This window comes from Aethalodelphis obliquidens, unplaced genomic scaffold, assembly GCF_003676395.1.
Source record: "Aethalodelphis obliquidens isolate GAN/ISIS:26980383/991018 unplaced genomic scaffold, ASM367639v1 scaffold1, whole genome shotgun sequence".
In the NCBI taxonomy this organism is placed as follows: domain Eukaryota; kingdom Metazoa; phylum Chordata; class Mammalia; order Artiodactyla; family Delphinidae; genus Aethalodelphis; species Aethalodelphis obliquidens.
Window position 1 is genome coordinate 59,972,837 of NW_020837945.1, and position 13,361 is coordinate 59,986,197.

At 36.8% G+C, this 13,361-nt stretch overlaps 1 protein-coding gene across 1 annotated transcript in view; it reads left to right on the forward strand.

Moving 5' to 3' along the window:
* The window catches only part of GRAMD1C (GRAM domain containing 1C), an 81,806-nt gene that overhangs the window by 19,012 nt on the left and 49,433 nt on the right, over positions 1-13,361 (forward strand). Inside the window, exons 3-5 of the mRNA XM_027105058.1 lie at positions 4,726-4,829; positions 5,423-5,518; positions 10,783-10,863. Coding sequence (XP_026960859.1) covers positions 4,726-4,829; positions 5,423-5,518; positions 10,783-10,863 — 281 coding nt within the window. The remainder of the gene's footprint in view (positions 1-4,725; positions 4,830-5,422; positions 5,519-10,782; positions 10,864-13,361) is intronic.

A 13,361-nucleotide genomic window follows, 5' to 3' on the forward strand; every position in this document is an offset into this window, starting at 1 on the left:
AAATTCAACATTCATTCATAAGAAATCTCTCAGCAAGTTAGGGATAGAACTTCAATCTCCTTAGAAGTAGCTATGAAAAACCTACAGCTAACATTATACTTAATGATGAGAGAGTGAATGCTTTCCACTTAAAATTAGAAACTAGGCAAAGATGTCCTCTCTCACTACTCCTACTCAGCATTGTACTAGAAGTTGTAAGTATAATGAGTGAATTAGACTTGAAAAGGAAATAAAAGGCATATACATTAGAAGAACAGGAAAAAAACCTAACTTTATTGCCAGTAGACATGATTACTCATGTAGAAAATCTCAGATAATCTACAAAAAACTTCTAGATTTAATGAGTGAATTTAGTAAAGTCTCAGGATTGAAGGTCATTTGAAGGTAAAATAAAGGGTCATATTTATATGTACTAGCAAAGAACAATTGGAATTGAAATTTTAAAAATACCATTTACATCAGAACTTACCAATAATGAAGCACTTAGGTATAAATCTAACACATATGCAGGCTCTATATGCTGACAACTGTAACACATTGACAAAAGAAGTCTAAATAAATGTTTATAGATTGAAAGACTCAATATTGTTAAGATCTCAATGAAAAATCCCAGCAAGCTTTTTCATAGATGAGTAAAATGACAAACTGATTCTAAAATTTATACAGAAAAACAAAGGAATTAGAATAGCCAAAATAATTCTGAAAAAGAAGAACAAAGCTGGAAGACACACATTACTCAATTTCAAGACTTATTATGAAACTACAGTAATCAGGAAAGTCTGAGATTTGCCAAAGGATAGACATTTAGATAAATGGAACAGAAAAAAGTCCAGATATAAATTCATACAAATATTGTGAACTGATTTTTGACAAAGGTGCAAAGGCAATTCAATGGAGAGAAGTTAGTCTTTTCAACAAATGGTGCTGGAACAATTAGACGTCCATATGCAGAAAAGCAAACCTTGATGCCTGCCTTACACTTTTTACGGAAATTACCTCAAAATGGATCATAGAACTAAATGTAAACTGTAAAACTTTAGAACTTCTAGAAGAAAACATCTGGGTTTTTCTAGAGGAAATCTCTATGAACTAGGATTCGATGGTGAATTTTTAGATGTAATACCAATAGCATGATTCATACAAGAAAAGAATTGATAAATTGTACTTTTTTTGCTCTGCAAAAGATGCTTTTTAGAGAGTGAAAATATAAGACACAGGGAGAAAACAGTTGTTAATCACATATCTGATTTTTTCTTTTTAAAGAAACACTTCTATCCAGAATAGAAACTATTCTTAAAAGTTAACAGTAAGAACACAAACAACCCAATTAAAAAATAGGCAGATGCTTTACCAAAGGAGATATATGGATAGCAAATAAGCATATTAAAAATTGCACACTGTCATTTGTCATTGGGAAATACAAACTAAAAGCACAATTAAATAAACAGCATAGCTAATAGTCTTACTAAAATTAAAAACAGGGACTTCCCTGGTGGTCCACTGGTGAAGAATCCACCTTCCAATGCAGGGGATGTGGGTTTAATCCCTGGTCAGGGAACTAAGATCCTGCATGTCTCGGGGCAACTAAGCCCACGTACCACAACTACTGAGCCCATGCACCTCAACGAGAGAGCCCGAGTGTCCTGCAGCCCATGCACCACAACTAGAGAGAAAAAAACCTGCATGCCACAACTAGAGAGAAGCCCGAGCACCACAAGGAAGAGCCTGCGTGCCTCAACAAAAGATCCCACGTGCCGCAACTAAGACCTGATGCAGCCAAAAATAAATAAATAAAAAGTATTAAAAAATTAAATTAAATTAAAAAACAAAAACAAAACAACTGACAACAGCAAATGATGATGAGGCTGCAAAGCTATAGCAGCTCCACTGTGTTGGAAGATGTGGGTGACTGTGGCTGACCTCTACCATAGGGAGTTCACCAGCCAGTTATTTGATATCTGTCCCTGTTCTAGCTGTCCCTCTTTGTACCTGCTGATTCTAATTGTGAAGTCTCTCTGGGGTGGCATAGGGAAGAGTGGCTGTTATCTCTGCTGCAGCCTTCCCGTATATTTTTTGAGCTGAGGCTTTCTCCACGCTGTGGTTTATACATTTTTATCCACTTTTTGTCTTCTAAAATTTATCAAAACTTCTAGTTTTTATACCCACCCCTCAGCATTGTTACGAATTTAATCTCTTTCATACGTTTTCCCTGTCATTTCAAAGGAATTTTGGAGCAAGAGGGGAAGTAGACACGTGTCAACTTAGACCGGAAGTTCTATGTACTAGTTTTGTACTAAAATAACAATATTTACACTGCTAAATATGTTTGTTGATTTGAATGTGTTCACCTTGGGAGAATGCTTTTTTCAGTGATGTCATTGCTCAAAACATTTTTTAATTCTCTGATTAAATGAGTGAACAAGGCAGATTTTCATGCTGGAACATGTGTTGGGAAAATATAATTAAAAACAAAATATCCTACCACCCCAGAAAACCTCTCCACAAAAGTAAAAGAGAAAGAAAACACTTGGTTTTATTATTGAATAAACATTAAACTAGAATGTGATGTGCATCACAGGCAGTCTGCAAAAGACATTGTGAAGGCAGAAAGAAATCTCACCCTTTTATATAGGCAGGCAGGTACAACCATTACACGTTCTAAAGATAAATGGTAATTAGTCCTGGGCTTCCCTGGTGGCGCAGTGGTTAAGAATCTGCCTGCCAATGCAAGGGACACAGGTTCAATCCCTGGTCTGGGAAGATCCCACATGCCGTGGATGCAACTAAGCCCATGCGCGCTCCACAACTACTGAAGCCCATGCGCCTAGAGGCCATGCTCCGAAACGAGAAGCCACTGCAATGAGAAGCCCGCACACTGCAACAAAGAGTAGCTTCCGCTCGCTGAAGCTAGAGAATGCCCACGTGCAGCAATGAAGACCCAACACAGCCAAAAAAAATAAATTAAAAAAAATTTTTTTTTCATTTCTTGCCTAGGACATATTGCTAGGAAACTATCTTACAAAAAATCAATTTTTGTGAGGTATAAGTTTACTACAATAAAACACACCTGTTTTAGGGAGACTTTTTAAAAACCACTGGAAAAAATCTGTCAATCTATATCAATTAGTCTTCAGTTAAAATGTTAGCATAGCTTTGAATAGAGTTAATGTAAAATAGTGCAGCTGTTCTCAAAATGTGGTCCACAGACTAGCAAAGTTGGCATCACCTGGGACCTTGCTAGACGTGCGGACTCTGCCCCCAGCCCAGATGTATTTAATCAGAAACTCAGGGAGGGGCCTAGCAATCTGTGTTTTAATAAATCTACCAGGTATTTCTGATCTGATATTTGAGAGGCATGGAATTAATAAAGTGTTTCAGCGTTTTAGATAAAAATTTCAGGATACTTCAAGGTGACCTTTAGCCCCGTCCCTGTTTTAGAGATGCATACTAGTAAAAGAGTAACTTAATCTGCTTATTTACTAGGATTTTTTTCTTTTTTTTGGTTTGATGGCATCTCAGTTTTGTTTTGCTGAAGGAAGCACTGTGAAAGACTGCATTCCTTTGCTCTATTTTTAGTGTTTGCTTAGAAATTTACCACAAGCAAATTGAAATATTTTAAGGTTCATAACCTCAATAACTTTTTCCTAAAATTGCTAATCACTTTATATAGTTTTAAAATTTATCAATTAAACTAAATCTCTTCACAGCAGCTCTTTATATCTTATATTATTAATAATTTAGCAATGCTATTTACTTCAGTCACAGAGACAGGTCTTAATCTTAGAGGCATAGTATTAACTTGCTTGTAGACAGTGGCATTTACCAGAGCACTCCTGATTTTGCTGGATTATAGTGCTGAGGTAGAGAGGATCAAACTTGAAACTAAACTTAAAATGTATACAATTTTTAGAGTCATCCTTGTTCCCTCCCTCACCCTCATCCAACATCTAATTAGTTACCAATTCCCCATCAGTACTACCCCTTAAATATCTCTGAATCTAACTACTTCTTTCTCTAGTACTGTCATCTTTTGGTCTGAGCCACCATCAATTCCCCCCTGGATTTCCAACTGATTTATCTGAATCCATACTCACAGTGTGAATAAAGTGGTCTTTAATAACATACATCTGATCATGTCCTCCCACTTAAAACTCATCGATGGCTTTTCATAAAATCCACGCTATGCCATGGCCTGTGAGGCCTTACATGAGCTAGCTTCTCCAGCTTCTCTAGCAAGAGATCTATCTTTGTATAGTTGCTCAAAGATGTTGTTTCTTTCTACCACAGGGCCTTTGCACATGCTGTTCCCTCATGTTCCTGCTGACCCTTTGTTGATCTTCAGATCTCAGTTTATAGATTACTTTTTCTGGAGAACTTTTCCATGTATACTCTCCCTGCCCACTCCCCCATACCTGTATACCCTTTGCTATATGCTCTCAGCTTTCTCCACACTTTGGTCATTATACTTATTTTTCTATTTGTTTATTGTATGCCTTCCCCTCTAGACAGTGTTCCATGAGGGCAAGGTCCATTTCTGGTAACTCTAGTGACTAGCAAAATATCTGGTGTATAGTGCCCAAAGTATAGGAATAAGTGAATGAATGAATGAATGAACTAATGAACAAAGTGATGACTTTCCATGTGTTAAAGTAGTATAAGATTTATGAAGTTGCCACATTTTTTTGTTACTAACCTGTTCCTTATTATTATTATTTTTTAATGTAGATTATGCTTGTGCTCTTCAGAGGGACATTTTGCTTCAGGGACGGCTATACCTTTCAGAAAACTGGCTATGTTTCTATAGCAACATCTTCAGATGGGAAACTACAGTAAGATGTATTTTCATTTGATTTGCTGATACAAATAGTTGCATAGATAGAAATGTATACAGTCCTTCTGAAAACAATGTACTTTAGATTTCAAAGTAAGTTACATGTATTTATCTATACTTGTATACATCTAAATATATTTATGTGTAGTATAAATGTGTAATATATTTTTCTTAATATATTGAGCTCCATTTGTGTATATTTAATATAGTTGGGAAGAGAGATTTCAGGTTGAAAAAAGCTTGAACATACCTCCTTTTGGCTGCCAAAAGCATGTCTTATGTGACAGACTGTCTGAATTTTTTGTGTGTATTTATGTGTCTTTGTGTGTGTTAATGTGGAACATAAATACCCATGTGTCTTCTCACACTTTATCCTAATATTATGTATAGGAGCTGATGGAGGAAATTACTGAAGGGAAGAATACCTGTTCACTGTGTTTATCTCAGAGAATGCGGGCATGTGCTTATTAACTCCTTTAGGTTTTTCACCTGAATATTCTGGACTAGATTGATGTAATACTTGGTATTTTGTGTTGTGTATGTTTCTGAGAAATTCGTTTTGCAATTTTTTATCCTTTTTTGTGTGTTTAGATTTCTATTGCTTTAAAGAACATAACCTTTATGACCAAGGAGAAGACCGCTCGACTCATCCCAAATGCTATCCAGATCTTTACAGAGGGTGAAAAGGTGAAAAACTTTTCTACCTTTGCCTTGTAACATAATGTGGAGAAAATCTGCCTCATACTGATCATCAATGTTGGGAATGTAAGCAATTCTTCTTGGAGTTAGGAATATTTAATAGTATTAATACTAGATTTCTGTATACTTAAATACTTATTAGTGACTAACTTTAAATGACTGCTAAAATTTTTTGTAGTTTATAGTTTACAGAGAAATTTCTCCCATATTTTTCATTTCTTCATTATAAGAGGTAGGTAGCCTTAGCAAGCCTTAGCCTTAGCAAATATCCTTATTATTTCTAAATACCCTATAATTCCATGATCGTTGTTTGGTCAATAATACCTGCACAATAGCAACTAATAAAAACCAGAGTGAACAGAGATTTGGTAGCATACAAATAAACACATAATCACTACAATCTTTTTTAGAATGGGGATTTTCTTTAATTGCCATCATTTTTATTATCCACCTACAATATCCATCATTTCTTGGTATGAAGAATCTTTTTCTACCCACCTGGAAAATTGATACGGGCTCTGTATGTGACATAAGAAGCATAATGCTGAGAAAGAAAAAGAAATAAGGAAGGAAGGAAGGAAGGAAAAAAGGAAAGTATGGAAGGGAATGAAGGAGAAGAAGAAGGAAGAAAGGAAGGAAAGGAGGAAGGAAGGAAGGAAATGAAAAAGAGGAAAGAGAGCAGGGGAGAGGGGAGAGAAACACGATCATGAGATTGAATCATTATGATGATACTTTTTAATCTTGTAAAGTTTCTTTCACATGCACTTTCAGTTTTCTTTCTTTTTTTTTTTTTTTTTTAACGTTATGTGAGCCTCTCACTGTTGTGGCCTCTCCCGTTGCGGAGCACAGGCTCCAGACGTGTAGGCTCAGCGGCCATGGCTCATGGGCCCAGCCGCTCCGCGGCATGTGGGATCCTCCCAGAGCGGGGCACGAACCCGTGTCCCCTGCATCGGCAGGCGGACTCCCAACCACCGCACCACCAGGGAAGCCCTCAGTTTTCTTTTTAAACAATCTCATCCCTACAGAACACTGCCAGGTACAGTACAAAGAACTTTTCCCCTTTGAACTATTTGAGAATAAGTTGTCACTCTGAAGACTTATCACTCCAGACACGATCCCAGATAGTTTATCATGTATTTCTTTTTTTTTTTAAACATTTTTACAGTTTAATTTCAAAGAAAAATCTCAAGTTATATTTATTAGCAAACATATTTCAGCTAGGGAGTTTTTCATCCCCCAAAAAGATGGCAGATGGAAATGAACCTAATATGTGTTTAAAGAAAATATAGCATGTATTTCTAACAAAGACATTCTCCTACATAACCACAACATGACCATCAAATTCAAGAAATTAACATTGATCATTATCACTGCTCAGTTCTCAAACCCGCTTCAGTTTCCTCAATTATCCCAATAAAATCCTATATAGCAAATAGGCCCAGTTCAGAAATATGTATTACACTTAGCTGTCATGCTCCTTAATTTCCTTATTCTGGACTAGTCCCTTAGTCTTGCCTTAACTTTTGTGCCCTTGATGCTTCTAAAGATTGTAGGTGAGTTATTTTGTAGGATATCCCTCAGTTGTGTTTGTCTGATATTTTCTTATGATTAAGTTTAAGTTATACAATTTTGACAGAAATAACACAGAAGTGATACTCTCTTCTTTCCATTGCATCCTATCAAGTGGTACATGATTTAATTTCTACCATTACTGGTGATATTCACTTCGATCACTTGAATAAGGTGGTGTCTGCCAGATATTACTGTAAAGTTAGTCTATGTTCCTTTGTAATAATGTTTTGTGCTCAACTACTTTGAAACTATGTAAATATACTATGCCTCATAAAATGTATTCATTTATTTACTTATATCAATATGACCTCATAGCTTCTTATTTTATTCAATGAATTATAATCCATTGCTATCATTATTTATTTTGATGCTCAAATTGTCCCAAATTTGGCCAGTGGGAGCCCCCTCAGGCTGGCTCCGGTGTCCTTTTGACCATTCTCAGCATTATTTGAGCACTTTCTTGCTTTTTAGCACAAGATGTTACAGGTTTTCTCTGCCGCAGTCCTGGAATCAGCCATTTCTCCAAGAAGTCCTGTTTTGTTTTGGGGGAGACTGATATTTAGAAGCCAGTTTGTTCACTGCTATAGGGTATCACTGTTTGAGCCCTCTAACTGAGCAGAACAAGGGGATATACAATATATAGATAAATTACACACCTATATACATAATACGCACACGTATATTCCCACTTACACATCTACGTTTATCTGTCGATCTATGAACGGTAAATCACCAATTCACATGAATACCTCTAATTCTAGTCCAACAACACAGAGTTATTTTGACTTTTCCCCTTCATTCTTTTTTGGCTGCACCATATGGCATGTGGGATCTTAGTTCCCTGACCGGGATGGAACCCATGCCCCCTGCGTTGGGAGTGCGGAGTCTCAACCACTGGACTGCCGGGGAAATCCCTTTCCTTTTGTATTTGTAACTCCCTTCCCTGACTGAGAGAAACCAGGCTCCCATTATCCTTAATATATTTACTTTGATCAGTGGACCTGTATGTAACGCATCTTCATCTCCTCTGCCGCCCCTTCCCTACACTTGATTTCTGACACGTAGAGTCAGGTTGCTGCCCATCTCACCACCACACTAGGGCTCTCATCCTGAAAAAGCTCTCCTCACCCTGCTTGGGCTCTGATACTCCACACAGGGCAGCCCTTCTACAAGGACAACCTCCTCATTCTTCTCTGACACCCTGCTTTGGGCTACTGCAGCTCCTCCGCCCCTGCCCTTACCTCTAGCGTGGATGCCTTGCTTTCCTCTGTTCCGCTAAACAGCTTTAGGGCCAAACTGTTCAGGAAGGGAACAAGACCTAAAATAAGCTTATTCTTTTTTTTTTTTTTTTGTGGTACGCGGACCTCTCACTGCTGTGGCCTCTCCCGTTGCGGAGCACAGTCTCCAGACGCACAGGCTCAGCGGCCATGGCTCACGGGCCCAGCCGCTCCGTGGCATGTGGGATCTTCCCGGACCGGGGCACGAACCCGTGTCCCCTGAGTCGGCAGGCGGACTCTCAACCACTGCGCCACCAGGGAAGGCCAAGCATTTAAATTTTAATAATGATAACCACAGCTAGTATTTGCCGAACATACTTGTTCTAAATATTGTGCTAAGTTTTTTTTACATGTATTTTCTCATTTAGTTCTCACAAAAATTTGCTACTGAAATTATTCTCATTTTGTAGATGAGGAAACTAAAGAAAATAAAAGTGACTCAAAGTCATAGAACTGAGTGGTAGAACCAGGATATGAACCCAGGTAGTTTAATTGCAGAGACACTGGTCCTAACTACCTCACTGTATTGATTCAGTGATCTCTTTTACCATCATCATGGAGAAAAAAAATCTACACTAAGTATTTATCCCTCCATGCACTGTATGGTTAAGGGAAGGTTAATCATTGTACTTTTAGTTGTTTTCATTTCTAGCATACGTTCTATGCCCCAGCAGCTTAGAGATGTTATTATGCAGAACTCCTCACAAATTAAGGTTATTATTATAATAATTATTATTTATTATTTGGCTGCGCTGCACAACTTATGGGATCTCAGTTCCCCAACCAGGGACTGAACCCAGGCCACGGCAGTGAAAGCCTGGAATCCTAACCAGTAGGCAACCAGGAAACTCTCTAAGGTTATTATAGAAGCAAGATATATTAGTAAATTTTTTTTTTTTTTTTTTTTTTGCCGTACGCGGGCCCCTCACTGCTGTGGCCTCTCCCGTTGCGGAGCCCAGGCTCCGGACGCGCAGGCTCAACGGCCATGGCTCAGGGGCCCAGCCGCTCCGCGGCATGTGGGATCTTCCCAGACCGGGGCACGAACCTGCGTCCCCTGCATCGGCAGGCGGACTCTCAACCACTGCACCACCAGGGAAGCCCTGTTAGTAAATTTTTGAAGTTGGATATCTAACAAGGAATAAAATAAGATGGTAATTTACATGGATTGCCCAGAAAGATGGGAGTGTTAAGGAGTTGAGAATGTGGTTTTGGTATATAAGAGTGGATAAAGTTGATAGCAAAGTATTTAGTTTAAAAAGTGGGAATAATAAGCATAACACCATGGTGAAAAAGAGATGGACTAGGAGATTTTTCTTATCTATATATCTACATACAGGGTTGTAAGATTATTAAAATTTGGTCTAAGAAAAGGAGATAAAGGGTAGTAAATAGTGATCATTAGGTCACAATATTATATGTGTAATTGTGTTTGGAAGAGCTCCTAGATATATCCCCATGATAAAAAGTTTTGCTTTTTGAAGAATATTATATAAACTAGGTTTCAGTTTATTAACTGGAAAAATACTACTTTAAAACCTTTCTATGAAAAATATAAACACCTCAAATACTATTTTGTTTGGCATTTTATTTAATAAATCAAAAATGGAACTGAGCTTTCTCATTCCTAAAAATAGCCGGTCAGTCATGCAAAGTCACTAACTGGGGGATCAGAAGAGACGATCCACTGAGAGACTGTATTTAGTGCTGCCACTTGTCATATTTTCTCATAAAAGCCTATTATAAGATACGACTTTGCAAAAATCATTTACATGCAGAGGAAGAGATGGGGCTAAAAGCAAACATGGAATTATAGATTGAAGTATGCTATTTTTCTTATACAACATTGAAAGCAAAGTTTAGTGTTAACATGGGTGTTTTATATCTATCATTAATTGAGATTATGTATTTCTGGATGTTTTTAGAAGACTATGAAAGATGATATAATTTTAAATTAGGATCCTTAAAATAAATCTATCTCTGAAGTCCACTTGCAGTTTTCTCTTATTCTTTGTGTATATTTGGCTCAAACGGCCACCAAATTATATCTCTCTGCAAAGTTCAGAATAAATAAAATTTTAATTTTTTTCATGTTTATTTAGATTGATTTTAATAATTAAACTACAATGAATGTAAATAGCTACCCAGTTCAAGCTCCTTTCCCTAGTAAATATTGATAAAGTTATTTTGCTGTAAGGTACAATTTTAAAAGACACCTTGTTCATGCACCAGTTACGTGTTTTTTTTCTATTATAATGAAAAGTTTAACAAAAATTAGTATATAAAGTAGGCAATGGTGACCTACTAGTTTGCTTTGACCATATCAAGTCACAGCAGACTGTCATGACAGATACTTCCCCTTTTTTTTCCATGACATTAAAATTGTCCTATTATTTGTCTTTGCAGTTTTTCTTCACATCTTTTGCTGCCAGGGATAGAAGTTACCTCAGTATCTTTAGGTTGTGGCAGAATGTACTGTTAGACAAGGTAAGTGTTCATACCAGAGGCTGGTGCTTGTTATAATAGCAACCTCCCAGTGCGTACCTAAACAGTGTTTGTGAGTTGAAAGCTCTTTTTTATTTTTCTGTGGTTAATTTTGACTAGACTATTCAAATCCAAGAAGAAACTTGAAGCAAAACAAAATCCATAGTTACAAGTTAAGATGTTAATTGTAATCCCCAGAGTAACCACCAAGAAAATAACTTAATAATAACTTACCATCCAAAATATGGTAAAAGAAACATAAAGGGAATGAAAATGGCACACTAGAAATATCTATTTAACACATAAGAAGGCAGTAATGGAGGAATAGAGGGACAAAAAAGACCTAATAAGATAGCAGACATTACATTAGCAAGAAGACAAATAGCAAGATAGCAGACATTACATTAAATTGTTAAACATAAGTGGATTAAACTCCTCAAGCAGAAGGCAGAGATAAACATGATCCAACTACATGCTATCTATAAGAGACACATTAGATTTAAAAATTTTTTTAACACCTTTATTGGAGTATAATTGCCTTACAATGGTGTGTTAGTTTCTGCTTTATAACAAAGTGAATCAGCTATACATACACATATAACCCCATATCTCCCCCCTCTTGCGTCTCCCTCCCACCCTCCCCATCCCACCCCTCTAGGTGGTCACAAAGCACTGAGCTGATCTCCCTGTGCTATGTGGCTGCTTCCCGCTAGCTATCTGTTTTACATTTGGTAGAGTATATATGTCCATGCCACTCTCTCACTTCATCCCAGCTTACCCTTCCCCCTCCCCATGTCCTCAAGTCTGTTCTCTACGTCTGCATCTTTATTCCTGTCCTGCCCCTAGGTTCTTCAGAACCATTTTCTTTTTATTTTTTAGATTCCATATATAGACACATTAGATTTAAAGATAGAAACAGATGGGAAGTAAAAGGATAGAAAAAGATATACTATGCAAACAATATCCAAAAGAGAGCTGAAGTGACTATAGTAATATCAGACAAAATAAGCTTAAAGACAAAAATTAGTAGAGACAAGGAAGAATATTTTATAATAATAAAAAGGTCAATCCATCTGGAATTCATAATAATTATAGACTTATATGCACCTAACAAGAGAACTCTAAAATATATGGAACAGAAATAAATCACCACATAAACATAAATAAATAAATAAGATACATGGAACAAAAACTGGCAGAACTGAAGAGAAAAATAGGCAATCTAACAATAATAGTTGGGAGATTTCAGTACCCCACTTTAAATGATGTATAGAATAACTAGACAGAATATCAACAAGGAAGTAGAAGATGAACAAAACTATATAACTAGAACTAAAAGACATCTGTGGAACATTCCACTCAAAACAGAATACACATCCTTCTCAAGTGTACATGGAACATTCTCAGAATAGACCATACACTAGGTCATAAAACAAGCCTTATTAAATTCAAAAGGATTGAAATAATACAAAATGTGTTCTCTGATCACAATGGAATGAAATTAGAATTCAGTAACAGAAGAAAATTTTGGAAATTCACAAAAAAGTGGGTATTAAGCATAACACGCCTAGAAAGCCAATGGTGAAAGAAGAAATCACAAGGGAAATTAGAAAATACTTTGAGTTAAATGAAAACAAAAACACAACATACCAAGACTTCTGAGATACAGCTAAAGCAGGGCTTAAGAGGGGAATTTATAACTATAAACACCTATATTTAAAAAGAAGAGTGATCTCAAATCAATAAACTAACTTTCTACCTTAAGAAATTAGAAAAAAGAGGAAACTAAACTGAAAGCGAATAGAAGCAAGGAAATAATAAAGATTAGAAGAGAAATATATGGGAATTCGCTGGTGGCGCAGTGGTTAAGAACCTGCCTGCCAATGCAGGGGACATGGGTTCGATCCCTGGTTTGGGAAGATCCCGCATGCCACGGAGCAACTAAGCCTGTGTCCCACAACTACTGAGCCTGTGCTCTAGAGCCCGCAAACCACAACTACGGAGCCTGTGTGCCACAATTACTGAAGCCTGCGTGCCTAGAGCCCGTGCTTTGCAACAAGAGAAGCCTGCACACCACAAAAAAGAGCGGCCCCTGCTTATCGCAACTAGAGAAAGCCCGCATGCGGCAACAAAGACCCAATGCAACCAAAAATAATAAATAAATAAATAAATAAATTTATTTAAAAAAGAGAAATGTATGAAATAAAGAATAGAAAAATAGTGTTATTCAACAGAACCAGAAGTTCTTTATTTGAAAAGATCAACAAAATTGACAAACCTTTAGCTAGGGTTACCAAGAAAAAATTAAAATTATTACATTCAGAAGTGAAAGTGGTAACATTACTACCGGCCTTATAAAAATAAAGGGTTTATACTATGAACAATTGTATGCCAAAAAATTAGTTAACCTAAATGAAATGGACAAATACCTAGAATGTCACAAACTATTAAAACTGACTCAATCAGAAATAGAAAATCTGAATAGACCTATAACAAGGAAA